At 42.2% G+C, this 20,773-nt stretch overlaps 1 protein-coding gene across 4 annotated transcripts in view; it reads left to right on the top strand.

Moving 5' to 3' along the window:
• The window catches only part of afap1l2 (actin filament associated protein 1-like 2), a 149,146-nt gene that overhangs the window by 50,916 nt on the left and 77,457 nt on the right, over positions 1–20,773 (top strand). For all 4 annotated transcript variants that reach the window (XM_046369404.1, XM_046369403.1, XM_046369402.1 and 1 more), the window contains exon 4: positions 661–752. In XM_046369404.1, the coding sequence (XP_046225360.1) occupies positions 661–752 (92 nt within the window). The remainder of the gene's footprint in view (positions 1–660; positions 753–20,773) is intronic.

The raw sequence follows: 20,773 nt of genomic DNA, 5'->3' as shown, positions 1-20,773 counted from the left end.
TTTTTTTTGAAGGACACAAAAGGGATTACCTGTCATGTTGGGTGTCTTGTCTAACTTGCATCTCATGTACCCACATGGCTAGACAGAAAGCCTTTTTTTCAACCAACTGTTTTGAAACTCAATATGAGGGTTTGAATGTGTTTATGTCAACAGCATAGTGATTTAGTGATAACAGCCAGATGTATTGAATTTGTGAGCTCTGCAGAGTTGTTTAAATGTAATTTCTGTAACTTTCAGTGACTCCTGTGAATTTACGACTAGAGGTGTCCAGTATAAAGCACTCTGCTTGGGTTCCTATGACAACCCAGATGTCTACATGCTGAGAGGTGGAATGTCTGTCCAGAGGGGAAGACTGCTGTTTTGCCATGTGCATACAGTAGCTTAGAGACAAGGACCCACTGTCATAATGAACAGAGAAATAGGCAAATAACTATTAGGCAAACGTGAGGCAAAATATTAACATTGCTATTTTGGCCAGAAGGCTAATGTAACCAGCATGCATCACCCAGGTGTATGCTACACATTGGTGTTTAAGAAGGAAGGTTATATAGTTCAATATAAATTACAAAGTGGAATTTGTTGATAGTTGACTATCTTCCTTTTGATGGCCATTGTTGATTTTCATCTAATGTCCTTCTTCTTTTGTGTCAAAATGACCAGACAACACACCGGATGCCCTGGCCAATGGGAGAGCAGGAAAACATGTCCCTGCCCCACAGAAGAGTCTTCCAGACTTGCCACCACCTAGAACAGTGAGTGATGTTCATTTATCTTACTACACCTTTCCAAATTACACCTAACATCCATGCTAGGACATCCATGAGTACTGCGAAATCATTCTTTGCATATTGAACCATACAGATTTTAACGGGGTGTCCCGCAAGACTCCTCTTTTGATGATACATTTCAGTTATAGATTTTTTTTTTACATAGAATATAATACAACTTTTAAAAGTAATAATATACACACCATGTGTTTTACCTTGTGTAGGACTACGATTAACATCGAATACTAACGTAACTCACTTGCTAGCATAACCGTTAAGCATCTTTGGCCTCATCCATTTCTAGTCTGGTTTTTCTCACATTCATTTGGTCGTTGTAGCACAGCCATGTTTTTTTCCCGTAACTATAAATCCCAGGCCTGCGGTACCATTATTAATCAAGGCTTTAATATGTGTTGTAATCACCCACAGAAACAGGTATTTTATCCTTATACAATTGGAACATTTGTGTGGAAATGAGTGTGTGAGACTTGAGAGGACTGATGTGTTTCATGTTGACTGGGGAGGCTAGGGGTCTCCTGAATTAGCGCTGTGTGAGATTGGAAGGGTCACAGACAGACAGTAGGGTGGGATTATAGCTTTCCTTCTGAGTCTTTGAACTCCACACACACACACACACACACACACACACACACACACACACACACACACACACACACACACACACACACACACACACACACACACACACACACACACACACACACACACACACACACACACACACACACACACACACACACACACACACACACACACACACACACACACACACACACACACACACAGAGAGAGAGACACACCCAGCACAGTTTTCTTATTAGCAACATCTGCTGTTGCTGTGGTTTGAGAGCTGTTTTGGTGGCTGGATAGGAGCTCAGTAATGTTTTTCCCCTTGTTCTTCATGAAACAACAAATTTCCTCACACAGCTCAAAAAAAATCTCTTCAGCACTTTACCCCAACTTGGCCAACGCACCGCTGTGTGGAAGGGCACATCTTGATGTTCTGAATGAACCTCGCCAAGAAATGACTGAAACTGAATGGTGGTTCAAGCCCTTAGCCTTGATGAAGTTTACTGTTTTTGTTACAGTTCCCCGTCCTTAGTATTTTACCACAAAGTGCCTCCTGATGTATAATATAGTAGTAATATGTTGTCAGCTCGTCGGGGCAATTCTCCTCCTGCATCTTCTCTCACATCCTCCCAACCAATCCGCTCCTCCCACCGCACATATAAGGTTCCGCATCTGTTGTCCATCCAGTAAGTTTATCCCATTGTAACTTGGTCATTTACACATTTCTCAACTTATTGAAAACTGATTTCCTATGGTCGTGCCATGCATTGATTTACTAACGAATCCCCCCCAGGCATGAAAATTGACATTCTGAGCAGTGTCGGTAGCAACCATGCTCTCTTCAACAGCAATGTTGTAAGCTACAAAGTATTTAGCTTTTTCAGCGAGCTGCTCTTGTAGATCGTTGGCTAGATCATCCACGCAATCTGCCACTGTATTTCTCCTAAGGCTGACATTTGCAGATGCTTGTGTTTTTTTCTGGGCCCACTACTTTGCTAACTTTATCCATGCACTGCTTGATAAAATCACCTTTGGTGTATGGTCAGCCTGATTTAGCTATTTCATTCTAGGTAGAATCTGGCCTATACTGCTGCATCACTCTGTGATTTTGGCTTTGAAAACAGTCTGCTGTTGTACAAGGCCCTTATTTAACTCTGCCACTTTCTGTAGCCTCTGATGTCTATTCAAGTCAGTGTTTTGTCCCATAATTGCACCTTATGTTAAATTCTTTCATTTATGGCCACAGTCTTTTGGCAAACGATGGTCCACAAACAAGTACTCGATCTCCCAACTGTCATGAAATTCCCTGCCTTCGCTGTCAACTTACCTTCTTTTTGCAATCTTCTGGCTGGCTGGCTTGCTGGCTGGCTTGGCTTGCTGGCTGGCTTGCTGGCTGGCTGGCTAGTTCTTTTTGATGATGGGGGACATAAAACAGTTGGGCTGTTGCTGAACTGTTAGCGAAAATATGATACAACCCACTCTGGCTGTCTCATGGGTGTGTACACTCGTAGAAAGGATTATTTGCAGAGGGATAGGGTTCTACCATTTTTTTCTACCGTTTTCATCTGAAGAAACCTTTTTGGAAGAAAGGTTTATTTGAAGATTCTTTGGAAGGCAAGAGTGGTTCTACATAGAACCCTTCTGAATAAGAGTGTTTAATTGCCGTGTTTAATTGTTTAATTGCTATATTGTAATTATTTTGCCACTATGGCCTATTTATTGCCTTTACCTCCCTTATCCTACCTCATTTGCACACACTGTATATAGACCTTTTCTATTTTATTGTAGACTATATGTTTGTTTATTCCATGTGTAACTCCTGCGTTGTTTGTGTTTCACTGCTTTGCTTTATCTTGGCCAGGTCACAGTTGTAAATGAGAACTTGTTCTCAACTAGCCTACCTGGTTAAATAAAGGTGAAATAAAAAAGAATACGCTTTTTTATTGTAATTATTTCAATTTATTTTAAAGAGTCTGAGAATTTGTGTTTACCTCAGCGTTTAAACTTTAACATGAGGAGTTTGTGGAGTCTAAAAAGATAGGTGTGTGGGAATATTTGTGCATGTATCTGGTTTTCCCTTAATTCCATTTAACATATACAGTACTGACATAGAAATCATGACAAAGATATTAACTGTCTTTCAAATGTTGTGATTTTATTCAGAAGAGAGAATGCGTGAACCAGCAGTGTATAGTACACTGCAAATTGGCCAGTTTTACCTAGGGTTTATATTGACAAAAAAAAGGAGCTAATCGTGGACTTCCAGAAACAGCAGAGGGAGCACACCCCTATCCACATCGACGGGACCGCAGTGGAGCAGGTAGAAAGCTTCAAGTTCCTCGGCGTACACATCACTGACGATCTGAAATGGTCTACCCACACAGACAGTGTGGTGAAGAAGGTGCAACAGTGCTTCTTCACCCTTAGGAGGCTGCAGATTTGTGGCTTGGCACCTAAAACCCTCACACACTTTCACAGATGCACAATTGAGAGGATCCTGTCAGGCTGTATCACTGCCATCAAGGACAACAACCACCCGAGCCACTGCCTGTTCACCCCGTTGTCATCCGAAAGGCGAGGTCAGTACAGGTGAATCAAAGCTGGGACCGAGAGTCTGAAAAACAGCTTCCAAAAAAGTGTTAAACAAATCTAAATATATTTGAGATTCTTCAAAGTAGCCACCCTTTCCTTGATGACAGCTTTGCACACTCATGTCATTCTCTCAACCAGCTTCACCTGGAATGTTTTTCCAACAGTCTTTAAAACCTCTTAAGGATTGGCCCCTTGTTTTCAATTTCCACCTAAAATGTCATACCCAAATCTAATTGCCTGTAGCTCAGGCCTTGAAGCAAGGATATGAATATTATTGGTATCATTTGAAAGAAAACACTTTGCAGTTTGTGGAAATGTGAAAGGAATGTAGCAGAATATCGCACATTAGATCTGGTAAAAGATAATACAAAGAAATAACTTTTTAAATGTTATTTGTACCATCTGTGATATGCAAGAGAAAGGCCATAATGCATGATTCCAGCTCAGGTGCAATTTAGATTTTGCCCACTAGATGGCAGCAGTGTATGTGCAAAGTTTCAGACTGATCCAAACAACCATTGCATTTATGTTTAAAATCTTGTACCAAGACTGGCCAAATGTGCCTAATTTGTTTACAAATAACTTTTCATGTTCACAACTGTGCACTCTCCTCGATATCTTAACCACCATCGATAAGAAACATTACTGTGCAGCCGTATTCATTGATCTGGCCAAGGCTTTCGAATCTGTCAATCACCACATCTTCATCGGCAGACTCGACAGCCTTGGTTTCACAAATGATTGCCTCGCCTGGTTCACCAACTACTTCTCTGATAGAGTTCAGTGTGTCAAATCGGAGGGTCTGCTGTCCGGACCTCTGGCAGTCTCTATGGGGGTGCCACAGGGTTCAATTCTGGGTCTGACTCTCTTCTCTGTATACATCAATTATGTCGCTCTTGCTGCTGGTGAGTCTCTGATCCACCTCTACGCAGACGAAACCATTCTGTATACTCTGGCCCTTCTTTGGACACTGTGTTAACAACCCTCCAGGCAAGCTTCAATGCCATACAACTCTCCTTCCGTGGCCTCCAATTGCTCTTAAATACAAGTAAAACTAAATCTATGCTCTTCAACCGATCGCTGCCTGCACCTGCCCGCCTGTCCAACATCACTACTCTGGAAGGCTCTGACTTAGAATACGTGGACAAATACAAATACCTATGTGTCTGGTTAGACTGTAAACTCTCCTTCCAGACCCACATCAAACATCTCCAATCCAAAGTCAAATCTGGAATTGGCTTCCTATTTCGCAACAAAGCATCCTTCACTCATGCTGCCAAACATGCCAAACTGACCATCCTACCAATCCTCGACTTCGGCGATGTCATTTAGAAAATAGCCTCCAATACCCTACTCAACAAATCGGATGCAGTCTATCACAGTGCCATCCGTTTTGTCACCAAAGCCCCATATACTACCGACCATTGCGACCTGTATGCTCCCGTTGGCAGGCCCTCGCTTCATACTCATCGCCAAACCCACTGGCTCCAGGTCATCTACAAGACCCTGCTAGGTAAAGTCCCCCCTTATCTCAGCTCGCTGGTCACCATCGCATCACCCACCTGTAGCACACGCTCCAGCAGGTATATGTCTCTGGTCACCCCCAAAACCAATTCTTCCTTTGGCCGCCTCTCCTTCCAGTTCTCTGCTGCCAATGACTGGAACGAACTACAAAACTCTCTGAAACTGGAAACACTTATCTTCCTGACTAACTTTAAGCACCAGCTGTCAGAGCAGCTCACAGATTACTGCACCTGTACATAGCCCACCTATAATTTAGCCCAAACAACTACCTCTTCCCCTACTGTATTTATTTAATTTAATTTATTTATTTTGCTCCTTTGCACCCCATTATTTTTATTTCTACTTTGCACATTATTCCACTGCAAATCTACCATTCAAGTGTTTTACTTGCTATATTGTATTTACTTTGCCACCATGGCCTTTTTTGCCTTTACCTCCCTTATCTCACCTCATTTGCTCACATCGTATGTAGACTTGTTTCTACTGTATTATTGACTGTATATTTGTTTTACTCCATGTGTAACTCTGTGTTGTTGTATGTGTCGAACTGCTTTGCTTTATCTTGGCCAGGTCGCAATTGTAAATGAGAACTTGTTCTCAACTTGACTACCTGGTTAAATAAAGGTTAAATAAACAAAAAATCAAAAAATAACATGGTATTATTTCATTGTAATAGCTACTGTAAATTGAACTGTGCAGTTAGATTAACAATAATTTAATATTTCCGACAATATCAGATATGTCTATGTCCTGGGAAATCTTGTTACTTACAACCTCATGCTAATTGCATTAGAATACTTCAGCTCAACCGTCCCGCAGGGGACCCACCAATCCTGAAGAAGTTTTTTTAGGAGTTCCCACATATGCTGAGCACTTGTTGGCTGCTTTTCCTTCACTCTGCGGTCCAAGTCATCCCAAACCATCTCAATTGGGTTGAAGCTGGGTGATTGTAGAGGCCAGGTCATCTGATGCAGCACTCCATCACTCGCCTTCTTGGTCAAATAGCCCTTACACAGCCTGGAAGTGTGTTGGGTCATTGTCCGGTTGAAAAACAAATGACAGTCCCACTAAGAGCAATACAAATGGGATGGAGTATCGCTGCAGAATGCTGTGGAGAATATGCTGGTTAAGTGAGCCTTGAATTCTAAATAAATCACTGACAATGTAACCAGCAAAGCACCCCTACACCATCACACCTCCTCCTCCATGCTTCATGCTTCACTGTGGGAACCACACATGCCGAGATCATCCGCTCACCTACTCTGTCTCACACAAATCACAAATTTGGACTAATCAGACCAACGGACAGATTTGCACCTGGTAATGTCCATTGCTCGTGTTTCTTGGCCCAAGCAAGTCTCTTCTTATTATTGCTGTCCTTAAGTAGTGGCTTCTTTGCAGCAATTTGACCATGAAAGCCTTATTCACACAGTCTCCTCTGAACAGTTGATGTTGAGATGTATCTGCTACTTAAACTCTGCGAACCATTTATTTTGCCTTCAATTTCTGAGGCTGGTAACTCTAATGAACTTATCCTCTGCAGCAGATGTAACTCTGGTTCTTCTTTTCCTGTGGCAGTCCTCATGAGAGCCAGTTTCATCGTAGAACGTGACGGTTTTTGTGACTGCACTTGAAGAAACGTTCAAAGTTCTTCAAATGTTTTGCATTGACTGACCTTCATGTCTTAAAGTAATGATGGACTGTTGTTTCTCTTTGCTTATTTGAGCTGTTCTTGCCATATGGATTTGGTATTTAACCAAATAGGGCTAGCTTCTGTATACCACCCCTACATTGTCACAACACAACTGATTGTCTCAAACACATAAACACATTAATTTTTTTAACAAGGCACACCTGTTAATTGAAATACATTCCAGGTGACTACCTCATGAAGCTGGTTGAGAGAATGCCAAGTTTGTGCAAGGCTGTCATCAAGGCAAAGGGTGGCTACTTTGAAGAATCTCAAATATAAAATATATTTTGATTTGTTTAACACTTTTTTGGTTACTACATGTGTCATTTCATAGTTTTGATGTCTTCACTGTTAATAATAATAATAATAATAACAATAAAGAAAAACCCTCGAATGAATAGAGGTGGCCAAACTTTTAACTGCTCCTAAATTACAAAATCAAATAGCTAAAAGATCCTTGGTATGAATTTCATAAAACAATTCCATATAGCTTAGTACACCAGATGTTACTATTGGATACTGAAGTATAATTACAAGCATTTCATAAGTGTCAAAGGCTTTTATTAACAATTACATGAATTTGAAGCAGAGTCAATATTTGCAGTGTTGACCCTTCTTTTTCAAGACCTCTGCAATCCACCTTGGCATGCTGTCAATTCACTTCTGGGCCACATCCTGACTGATGGCAGCCCATTCTTGCATAATCAATGCTTGGAGTTTGTCAGAACGTTGTTTTTTTTTGTTTGTCCACCCACCTCTTGAGGATTGACCACAAGTTCTCAATTGGATTAAGGTCTGGAGAGTTTCCTGGCCATGGATCCAAAATATCGATGTTTTGTTCCCCGAGCCACTTAGTTATCACTTTTGCCTTATGGCAAGGTGCTCCATCATGCTGGGAAAGGCATTGTTCGTCACCAAACTGTTCCTGGATGGTTGGGAGAAGTTGCTCGGAGGATGTGTTGGTACCATTCTTCATTCATGGCTGTGTTCTTAGGCAAAATTGTGAGTGAGCCCACTCCCTTTGCTGAGAAGCAACCCCACACATGAATGGTCTCAGGATGCTTTACTGTTGGCATGACACAGGACTGATGGTAGTGCTCACCTTGTCTTCTCCGGACAAGCTTTTTTACGGATTCCCCCTAACAATCGGAAAGGGGATTCTTGACACTAGGCTATCCTGCAAAGCGTGCAGATGCACTCACACCTGCCTGCTGCCATTCCTTAGCAAGCTCTGTACTGGTGGTGCCCCGATCCCGCAGCTTAATCAACTTTAGGAGATGGTCCTGACGCTTGCTAGACTTTCTTGGGGGCCAAGAATCCTTCTTCACAACAATTGAACTGCTCTCCTTGAAGTGCTTGATGATCCGATGAATTGTTGATTTAGGTGCAATCATACTGGCAGCAATATCCTTGCCTGTGAAGCCCTTTTTGTGCAAAGCAATGGTGACAGCATGTGTTTCCTTGCAGGTAACCATGGTTGACAGGAAGAACAATGATTCCAAGCACTACCATCCTTTTGAAGATTCCAGTTTGTTATTCAAACTCAATCAGCATGATTTTGGCCACGACAGCATGATTTTGGCCACGACTGTACAGGGGTGGTGGTTTTGGTCAAGCTCTTAGTAGTTCTGCCAGGCATGTTGCCGGAATCCTTTGAGGAACACTCATCAATACCCGTAGAGTAATTTATGTCACAAATTGTACTACTTTTTCAATCTCAGAAATGAATATAAAGAGAGAAACGAACAAATGCCACAGGAGCTCACTGAAACACGGTGCTCACTCTACGGTGCCATTTTTGTCCCTCCAAGAGAAGACTGGTTTAATGTTAAAGGTTATCTTACTTAGAAAATAGTCCTGATCATATAGGCCTAGACGATATCCAAAACAACTAACATCACACTGAATTCATACATTTTAGGTAATTCTAATTGTAAAGTCATGTCTTTCTACTCAATACCAAAACTAATTTTAGCAATCTGGGATGTAAAGTCGTTAAAGTATTCAATAACGTCTGTAGCCATGAAGTGCTTTGAAAGGCGGGTCATGGCTCACTTCAACACCATTATCCCAGAAATTCTAGACCCACTCCAATTTGCATACCGCCCCAACAGATCCACATATGATGCAAAATCCACACTGCTCTTTCACACCTGGACAAAAGGAATACCTATGTGAGAATGCTATTCATAAACTACAGCTCAGCATTCAACACAATAGTGTCCTCAAAGCTCATCTCTAAGCTAAGGACCCTGGGACTAAACACCTTCCTCTGCAACTGGATCCTGGACTTCCTGACTGGCCACACCCAGGTGATAAGGGTAGGTAACAACACATCCGCCACGCTGATCCTCAACACGGGGGCCCCTCAGGGGTGCGTGCTCAGTCCCCTCCTGTACTACCTGATCACCGACAACGACGAGACAGCCTATAGGAAGGAGGTCAGAGACCTGACCGTGTGGTGCAAGGACAACAACCTCTCCCTCAACGTGATCAAGATAAAGAAGATGATTGTGGACTACAGGAAAAGGAGGACCGGGCACGCCCCTGTTCTCATCGACAGGGTTGTAGTGGAGCAGGTTGAGAGCTTCAAGTTCCTTGGTGTCCACATCACCAACAAACTAACATGGTCCAAGCACATCAAGACAGTTGTGAAGAGGGCATGACAAAACCTATTCCCCCTCAGAAGACTGAAAAGATTTGGCATGGGTCCTCAGATCAAGAGCATCCTGACAGGTTGCATCACTGCCTGGTATGGCAACTGCTCGGCCTCCTACCGCAAGGCACTACAGAGGATAGTGCGTACGGACCAGTGCATCACCAGGGTCAAGCTTCCTGCCATCCAAGACCGCAGTACCAGGTGGTGTCAGAGGAAGGCCCTAAAAATTGTCAAAGACTCCAGCCACCCTAGTCATAGACTGTTCTCTCTGCTACCGCACGGCAAGTGGTACCGGAGCACCAAGTCTAAGTCCAAAAGGCTTCTTAACAGCTTCTACCCCCAAGCAATAAGACTCCTGAACAGCCAATCAAATGGCTACTCAGACTATTTGCATTGCCTCCCTCCCTCTTTTACACTGCTGCTACTCTGTTTATTATCCATGCATAGTCACTTTAACTCTACCTACATGTACATATTACCTCAGTTACCTCGACTAACCGGTGCCCCCACACATTGACTCTGTACCGTACGCCCTGTATATAGCCTCGCTATTGTTATTTTTCTGCTGCTCTTTAGTTATTTGAATACTTTAACGACTTTACATCCCAGATTGCTAAAATTAGTTTTGGTATTGAGTAGAAAGACATGACTTTACAATTAGAATTACCTAAAATGTATGAATTCAGTGTGATGTTAGTTGTTTTGGATATCGTCTAGGCCTATATGATCAGGACTATTTTCTAAGTAAGATAACCTTTAACATTAAACCAGTCTTCTCTTGGAGGGACAAAATGGCACCGTAGAGTGAGCACCGTGTTTCAGTGAGCTCCTGTGGCATTTGTTCGTTTCTCTCTTTATATTCATTTCTGAGATTGAAAAAGTAGTACAATTTGTGACATAAATTACTCTACGGGTATTGATGAGTGTTCCTCAAAGGATTCCGGCAACATGCCTGGCAGAACTACTAAGAGCTTGACCAAAACCACCACCCCTGTACAGTCGTGGCCAAAAGTTATGAGAATGACACAAATATTAATTTTCAAAGTCTGCTGCCTCAGTTTGTATGATGACAATTTGCATATACTTCAGAATGTTATGAAGAGGGATCAGATGAATTGCAATTAATTGCAAAGTTCCTCTCTGCCATGCAAATGAACTGAATCCCCCAAAAATATTTCCACTGAATTTCAGCCCTGCCACGGAAAAACCAGCTGACATGTCAGTGATTCTCTCATTAAAACAGGTGTGAGTGTTGTCGAGGACAAGGATGGATATCACTCTGTCATGCTGATTGAGTTTGAATAACAAACTGGAATCTTCAAAAGGATGGTAGTGCTTGGAATCATTGTTCTTCCTGTCAACCATGGTTACCTGCAAGGAAACACATGCTGTCACCATTGCTTTGCACAAAAAGGGCTTAGTCACTTTAACTCTACCTACATGTACATATTACCTCAGTTACCTCGACTAACCGGTGCCCCCACACATTGACTCTGTACCGTACGCCCTGTATATAGCCTCGCTATTGTTATTTTTCTGCTGCTCTTTAGTTATTTGTTACTTTTGTTTCTTACTTTTTTGGGGTATTTTTCTTAAAACTGCATTGTTGTAAGTAAGCATTTAAGATCTAAACCTGTTGTTTTTGGCGAATTTGACAAATAAAATATTGGTTTGATTTGTATTTCAGATGGAATCCTGGCATTAATAATTTAGCTGTGTACTTCCACCACCAGTACAAACTGCTTTCACTTTAAATTATGATGACAATAACAATGTGATCAAATACATTTTTGGGATTATATTATAATGACTGCTTTTATGCTGACATAATCATCGTGTTTGAAAATGAGTGAGCAATTCAATTTGGTTCTCCACACTGTCTAAGTAAGTATAAAAGGGATTTCAGGCATTAATCATTTAGCTGTGCATTTCGGATGGAATCCAGGCATTAGACCATACCAGAGGATACCAAAATAGAGCTCATTCTGGCCCCCCAAAAAATTATGTGACCATACCTGCCCAGAACACCCTGGGGCTGGCTACTTTTTCTATTTGTTTGGCTACTCCATGTACTTATGGAAAACACTGAATGATGGTAACACCAATGTGACATTTGGGGTTATTGAGGATTTTCTTGAATGGAGGCCACAGATGCCCAAATATAAGGCAATTAACCCTTAGAAAAGAATTCACTTAAGTGATATGATACATTATTTAGGTCACAATGCTATTTCCCTTCATTTAAATCGAATAACACCAAGTGACACTTTGGATTTAGACACACAAAATGATCAATGGAATCCTCAAATGTTTAACATATTAAAACGGGGGATTAGCTAATAACTTTAAAAATATAGATACTTTTGACTCTGAAGAGAATGCTCAAGGTCCTTTGAAATGAGTGACTTTCAAGGCGGTAACACCAATGATCTAAAACTAAGGGACATGCAGTATACTAGTGATAAAAATATGCATTTTATTAGTCTCCTTTGTTTTTATTGATCTATATAATATATTACATCATTTTGTTTACTTTCTAGCATTCAAAATAATAGATACAGTGCATTTGGAAAGTATTCATTTTATTACATTTATTACATTTTATTACGTTACACACGTATTCTAAAATTGATTAAATTGTTTTTTCCCCTCATTAATCTGCATTCAATTACCTCTTAATGACAAAGCAAAAACAGGTTTTTAGAAATGTTGACAAATAAAAAATAAACTAATATCATATTCACATAAGTATTCAGACCCTTTTTCAGACACTCAGTACTTTGTTGAAGGATGTTTGGCAGTGATTACAGCCTTGAGTCTTTCTGGTAATGACGCTACATGCTCTGGCACATCTGTATTTGGGAATTTCTCCCATTCTTCTCTGCAGTTATTTGCAAGCTCTGTTAGGTTGGATGGGGAGTGTTGCTGCACAGCCATTTTCAGGTCTCTCCAGAGATGTTCAATTGGGTTCAAGTCCAGGCTTTGGCTGGGCCACTCCAGGACATTCAGAGACTTTTCTCAAATCCACTCCTGTGTTGTCTTGGCTGTGTGCTCAGGGCTATTGTCCTGTTGGAAGGTGAACTTTTGCCCCAGGCTGAGGTCCTGAGCACTCTGGATCAGGTTTTCATCAAGGATCTCTCTGTGCTTTGCTCCGTTCATCTTTCCCTCCATCCTGACTAGTCTCCCAGTGTCTGCCTCTGAAAAACATCCCCACAGCATGATGCTGCCACCACCATGCTTCACAATAGGGATTGTGCCAGGTTTTCTCCAGATGGGATGCTTGGCATTCAGTCCATGGAGTTCAATCTTGGTTTCATCAGACCAGAGAATCTTGTTTCTCATGATTTCTTTAGGTGCCCTTTGGATAACTCCAAGCGGGCTGTCATGTGCCTTTTATTGAAGAGTGGCTTCTGTCTGGCCACTCTACCATAATGGCCCGATTTGGTGGAGTGCTCTAGAGATGGTTGTCCTTTTGGAAGGTTCTCCCATCTCCACAGAGGAACTCTGGTGCTCTGTCAGAGTGACCATCAGGTTCTTGATCACCTCCCTGACCAAGGCCCTTCTCTCCCAATTGCTCAGTTTGGCCAGGCAGCCAGCTCTAGGAAGAGTCTTGGTGGTTCCAAACTTTTTCCATTTAAGAATGAACTGTGTTCTTGGTGACCTTCAATGATACTGACATTTTTTGTATTCCTTTGCCCAGATCTGTGCCTCGACACAATCCTGTCTTAGCGCTCTACGGACAATTCCTTCGACCTCATTGATTGTTTTTTTCTCTGACATGCACTGTCAACTGTGGGCAGGTAGACAGGTGTTTGCCTTTCCAAATCATGTCCAATAAATTGAATCTACCACAGGTGGACTCTAATCAAGTTGTAGAAGCATCTCAAATATGATCAATGGGAACATGATGCACCTGAGCTCAATTTGGAGTCTCACAGCAAAGAGTCTGAATTCCGAAGGTATTTGTTTTCGCTTTTTCCCTTCTTCATTATGGGTTATTGTAAAAAAAAAAATGTTGTAATCCATTATAGAATAAGTCTGTAACATAACAAAAAGTCAAGGAGTCTGAATACTTTCCGTAGGGATTGTGCCAGGTTTTCTCCAGACGGGATGCTATCTCTAAATCTCCAAAACATGTCACTACAACTCTAAACATCACTACTGGGACAAGCCAATTTGCTTTCCTTAAATACTTGTAATAATGCATAAGCAGAATTTTGCAGTATAAAGGATTTGCATGATTTTTTATCATTGATAAACAGTTCAATATAAACAAAAACATGTATGATGTGTGACTTTGTATTTTTAAAGTGTTTTTCATGGTTGCAAAGGCAAGGGGCGCAAATGCCACCACATTTCAAGAACGACCCGATTTACATTATGAATAATGAAGGAGGTACAAACAGAAAATACAGTTTTACTACTACTGCTAATATACAGTAATTCTAGGCTACCACCAGTAAAAACTGCTTTCACTTTAAATTATGATGACAATAGCAATATGGTCAAATACATTTTTGTATTCTATTATAATGACTTTTATTGTGCTAACAACTCTAATTCATTTTCATTGTGTTTGATGATTGAGCAATTCAATTTGGTTCCCTATACTAACCAGTATGAAAGTTGGGACCAAAGTGTCCATAGTTGTGTCACAACTTTCCCTCTAAGTGAGGGAAAGAGCAAGGAGATAGATAGACAGGGACATTATCAGAGCCCTGGACCCAGGATTAACAACACAGCAGCCCTTCTGATTTGTATCACTATCTTCTCCCTCTTTCCCAGCCCAGAGTGAGTGTTTTCGCTGTGCTGAATTCTTGGCATAGGAACGAGGGACTTTCCATGTTCTGGGTGTTCATTTTGTTTTTTTCCCACTCTTTCTCAAAACACTCCCCCCTATTCTTTCCCCCGCGACTGTTATTTTTTCCCTGACTCCTGAACCGCTACCCTGGCCTGCTGTTTCCGTGGTGATGAGGCAGGGGTTATTGTGTGTGTGTATGGTTGCATCCCAAATGGCAACCTATTCCCTATGCAGTTCACTACTTTTGACCAGGGCCCATAGGGTTCTGGTAAAAGTAGTGAGTGCACTGTACAGGGAATAGTTTGCTATTTGGGATGCATCCTATGCGTGTGGGGTAGGTGGGGGGGATTCTGGTCGCCGTGGGAAGTGAGACTGTTTGGACTTAGGAGGGTGAAGTCCTAGCAGAGCTGGTTAGGCTGTTATGTTATCCAGAGCGTTGGTGAATGCAACTGTGCTGTGGGGAACAATTTAATGATGCTTTTTTGCCAACGTTTACTGACACCAGCCATATTTAACAGGCGTTGAGCGTCCGTAAATTTGTCAGTTATTCTGCGCTCTGGCACACTCAGACGTACGCTGAAATCGGAGTAAATTTACCAGCTACGTCTGTCACAGTGACATCATGAACATTCTATTGAAATGGTTACTTGCATAGTGGAGTCTTTTGTTTAGACATGTAGCGAGCTAAACAATAAACCATAATCCCAACTCATAACATTATAACCCTGCATGAATCTACAGGAAGCTAACCAACCAGGTTCAATGTTAGCTAGCTAACATTAGGCTATAACTAGCAATGCAAATGGCTCTAAGACAGGAATCATATTTACTACACAGATCATACAAGTAACGTTAGCTAGCTAGCGAGCCAGCCAGTAAACATTAGCTAGTTAATGTAAACTCACCCCATTCTGTACAAATGTGCATAACCACGATTTTCAAACGAGGCTACAAAGAAAGCTAATGGGACTGTAGCGACTGTGTTGACTTTAAAATCGGGGGTGTGAAATAGGTTTCTATTCAAGCGTTGATTGACATGGTATTGGCTCTATAGTATTGGAGAAAAGTTGAAAAAACGGACCCTCCGTTACATCGAGACGTGTCATGTCGTAATGTACAGCATGCAAAAAGCAACTATTTCTGTCTTACAATCTCTCTCCACCAGGTGTAGCACTTCTCTCATTCTTTAAAAACAAGAAATGGACAGTGACGGGGGTAAGGGAGGGATACCTAGTAATTTTTTTGCATCATCATTGCATGCAATCATCATTCTCAAAGCTGCTGTTAAAACCTGTTAGGGATAGGAAGAATACGGCCCCCTTTGGAGGAAGTGCGTGCCCATAGTAAACTGAAAGAAAATCTGTCCAAAATTGCTAATATATGCATATAATAATTAGTATTGGATAGAAAACACTCTAAAGCTTCTAAAACCGTATGAAATATGTCTATAAGTATAGCAGAACTCACAGGGCAGCCATTCTCCCAAACGATTTCTTACATCAGGAAAGTTGGGCCAACTTTAACGTCATCGCCCCCACCCTTCCCAACCAGCTATGGATCTGGGATCAGTTTCTATGTCTTCGGCGAGATGTCTTCTTTCAATAGGGCGTTTCATTGTGAAAATCTTTCACCCTTTGGCGGGCAAAAACCTTGGTATCACGCGAAAATACATGCACTCTCATGCGCGCGTTGCGCCTGGAGTGCCCTTTGTTCCAGGAATCACGACACGATGTCAGTTTGTCTGTTCGAGTTGAGAATTGTTTTGCACGTTTAGAACATCCTAAAGCTTGATTCTGCACTTAGTTTGACCAGTTTAGTCAACATATAATATGTAATTTTGAAGTTTTGATGCGCAACCCCTCGAATTTTGGCTGCATTTCAGCCGGAATTTGTCGCGTTTGCTAACACAGAGACACACGAATTGAAACCAAACAATGTTTTGGGTAAGTACGACTTCTTCCAATACATTATGATCGAAGACCATCAAAGGTAAGGGAATATTTATGTGGTAATTTTGTGTTTCTGTTTACTCCAACATAGTGGAGAAATATTGCTAAATTGTCTGGGCGCCGTCTCAGATTATTGAAAAATGAACGATTTCTGTAACATTAAAAACAAATGTGACAAAGCGATTGCATTAAGAAGGAGTGTATCTTTCTAACCATATGTAGAACATGTATATTTAGTCAAAGTTTATGATGTGTATTGCTGTTATCTGGCGTTATCTGGCGGAGTTATCATAATTTCTCCGGACATTTTTGTAGCATTTTTTGAACATGGCGTCAATGTAAACAGACATTTATGGATATAAATTGCATTTTATTGAAAAAAACATAAATGTACTGTGTAACGTCCTATTACTGTCATCTGATGAAGATTTTCAAAAGGTTAGTGAATTATTTTTATTTTAATCCTGCGTTTGTGATTGCATCTTTTGTTCGACAAAATGGCTATATATTAGCTGTGTATTTGGTGGTGGTTTCACATAAATATGTGCTATGTTTTCGCCGTAAAACATTTTAGAAATCTGACTTGCTGGGTAGATGAACAAGGTGTTTATCTTTCATTTGAGCTATTGGACTTGTTAATGTGTATAGGTTAAATATTTCTACAAATATTTTTGCATCTTATGCGCCACTTTTTGAGTTGAGAGTGTGTGGGGGGGGTGCCCTTGGGGAACCTGTAGCGTGAACAAGTTTTAACTTCTAAGATCACTTTAGCACCGCCCTAAAAACCCAATTCAAATTCAAACCTTCAAATAGGTATGTAATGACACATTATGTAAACTCTTTATAGTGTTTTATTTACATTTTAGAGGCGATAAGGTGATAAGTTGGACAGATCAAGTGAAACAAAGCAATTTTCCCACACAACTTCTCTCCTTCTCACTATCATGCATTAGTTTCGCTTCCCCAACCGCCATTTAAAAAAAAAGACCCGACGGGGCTCATTGCCTGTCTGAATTATGCAGAAACGGGCAGCGTTTAGGTCATGTAATTGATTCTGTTGGAAATGGGAGAAATCGTGTTTTACAATGGTATTGACATTACAGTTGATCTGGAAGTATTACGTTTTGGGGTCGTTAAAATATGGGCAATTGTACGACCAAGGCTATGTACGAGTTTACGTGAGTTTACTATAGCTAACATTACAATTGAACTTGAAATGAAAACAACTTTCTGACAAAATTAGAAATCTGAAAATGTAGGCCGTCCGTATACATGGATGGACATTCCCCCTCTGTGTCACGGATGCAATGGTTGCATTTGTTTCAAGATGTAATCCGGCGACAGGTATTTTATACAACAGCCTTCCGTGTGCTCTCTTTTCGACTATTTGGTTAAAAAAACAAGTCAATATTATGGCAAGAACAGCTCAAATAAGCAAAGAGGAATGACAGTCCATTACTTTGAGAAATTAAGGTCAGTCAATCTGGAAAATTTCACAAACTTCGAACGTTTCTTCAAGTGCAGTCGCAAAAACCATCAAGCATATGATGGATGATGAAACTGGCTCTCATGAGGACCGCCACAGGAAAGGAAGACCCAGAGTTATCTCTGCTGCAGAAGATCAGTTCATAAATTTACTGCACCTCAGATTGCAGCCCAAAGAAATGCTTCAGAGTTCAAGTAACAGACATCTCAATCAAGCCTTCATGGTTGAATTGCTGCAAAGAAACCACTACTAAAGGACACCAATAATAAGAAGAGACTTGCTTGGTCCAAGAAACACGAGCAATGGACATTAGAGCAATAGAAATCTGACCTTTTGTCTGATGAGTCCAAATCAGAGATTTTTGGTTCCAACCGCCCTGTCTTTGTGAGACGCAGAGTAGATCTCCACATGTGTGGTTCCCACCGTGAAGCATGGAGGAGGAGGTGTGATGGTGTGGGGGTGCTTTGCTGGTGATACTGTCAGTGATGTATTTAGAATTCAAGGCACACTTAACCAGCATGTCTACCACAGCATTCTGCAGTGATACGCCATCCCATCTGGTTTGGCGCTTAGTGGGACTATCATTCATTTTTCAACAGGACAATAACGCAAAACACACCTCCAGGCTGTGTAAGGACGATTTTACCAAGAAGGCGAGTGATGGAGTGCTGCATCAGATGACCTGGCCTCCACAATCACCCAACCTCCACCCAGTTGAGAAGGTTTGGGATGACTTGGACCGCAGCGTGAAGGGAAAAGCAGCCAACAAGTGCTCAGCATATGCGGGAACTCTTTCAAGACTGTTGGAAAAGTATTCCCCATGATGCTGGTTGACAGAATGCCAAGAGTGTGCAAAGCTGTCATCAAGGCAAAGGGTGGCTACATTGAAGAATCTCAAATATAAAATATATTTTTATTTGTTTAGCACTTTTTTAGTTACTACATGATTCCATGTGTGTCATGTCATAGTTTTACATTTACATTTAAGTCATTTAGCAGACGCTCTTATCCAGAGCGACTTACAAATTGGTGCATTCACCTTATGACATCGTCTGCATAGCAATGATAGGAGAGACCATGTGAGGTTATGACAGAGCCAAGTGACTTGGTGTATAGCGAGAATAGGAGAGGGCCTAGAACAGAGCCCTGGGGGACACCAGTGGTGAGAGCGCGTGGTGAGGAGACAGATTCTCGCCACGCCACCTGGTAGGAGCGACATGTCAGGTAGGACGCAATCCAAGCGTGGGCCGCGCCGGAGATGCCCAACTCGGAGAGGGTGGAGAGGAGGATCTGATGGTTCACAGTATCGAAGGCAGCCGATAGATCTAGAAGGATGAGAGCAGAGGAGAGAGAGTTAGCTTTAGCAGTGCGGAGCGCCTCCGTGATACAGAGGAGAGCAGTCTCAGTTGAATGACTAGTCTTGAAACCTGACTGATTTGGATCAAGAAGGTCATTCAGAGAGAGATAGCGGGAGAGCTGGCCAAGGACGGCACGTTCAAGAGTTTTGGAGAGAAAAGAAAGAAGGGATACTGGTCTGTAATTGTTGACATCGGAGGGATCAAGTGTAGGTTTTTTCAGAAGGGTGCAACTCTCGCTCTCTTGAAGACGGAAGGGACGTAGCCAGCGGTCAGGGATGAGTTGATGAGCGAGGTGAGGTAAGGGAGAAGGTCTCCGGAAATGGTCTGGAGAAGAGAGGAGGGGATAGGGTCAAGCGGGCAGGTTGTTGGGCGGCCGGCCGTCACAAGACGCGAGATTTCATCTGGAGAGAGAAGGGAGAAAGAGGTCAGAGCACAGGGTAGGGCAGTGTGAGCAGAACCAGCGGTGTCGTTTGACTTAGCAAACGAGGATCGGATGTCGTCGACCTTCTTTTCAAAATGGTTGACGAAGTCATCTGCAGAGAGGGAGGAGGGGGGATTCAGGAGGGAGGAGAAGGTGGCAAAGAGCTTCCTAGGGTTAGAGGCAGATGCTTGGAATTTAGAGTGGTAGAAATTGGCTTTAGCAGCAGAGACAGAGGAGGAAAATGTAGAGAGGAGGGAGTGAAAGGATGCCAGGTCCGCAGGGGGAGGCGAGTTTTCCTCCATTTCCGCTCGGCTGCCCGGAGCCCTGTTCTGTGAGCTCGCAATGAGTCATCGAGCCACGGAGCAGGAGTGGAGGACCGAGCCGGCCTGGAGGATAGGGGACATAGAGAGTCAAAGGATGCAGAGAGGGAGGAGAGGAGGGTTGAGGAGGCAGAATCAGGAGATAGGTTGGAGAAGGTTTGAGCAGAGGGAAGAGATGATAGGATGGAAGAGGAGAGAGTAGCGGGGGAGAGAGAGCGAAGGTTGGGACGGCGTGATACCATCCGAGTAGGGGCAGTGTGGGAGGTGTTGGATGAGAGCGAGAGGGAAAAGGATACAAGGTAGTGGTCGGAGACTTGGAGGGGAGTTGCAATGAGGTTAAGAACAGCATCTAGTAAATATGAGGTCGAGCGTATTGCCTGCCTTGTGAGTAGGGGGGGAAGGTGAGAGGGTGAGGTCAAAAGAGGAGAGGAGTGGAAAGAAGGAGGCAGAGAGGAATGAGTCAAAGGTAGACGTGGGGAGGTTAAAGTCGCCCAGAACTGTGAGAGGTGAGCCGTCCTCAGGAAAGGAGCTTATCAAGGCATCAAGCTCATTGATGAACTCTCCGAGGGAACCTGGAGGGCGATAAATGATAAGGATGTTAAGCTTGAAAGG

Source organism: Oncorhynchus gorbuscha, linkage group LG11 (genome assembly GCF_021184085.1).
Source record: "Oncorhynchus gorbuscha isolate QuinsamMale2020 ecotype Even-year linkage group LG11, OgorEven_v1.0, whole genome shotgun sequence".
Classification (NCBI taxonomy): domain Eukaryota; kingdom Metazoa; phylum Chordata; class Actinopteri; order Salmoniformes; family Salmonidae; genus Oncorhynchus; species Oncorhynchus gorbuscha.
Note: the sequence above shows the minus strand (reverse complement) of the source record. Positions and strands in the feature narration are given on the sequence as shown.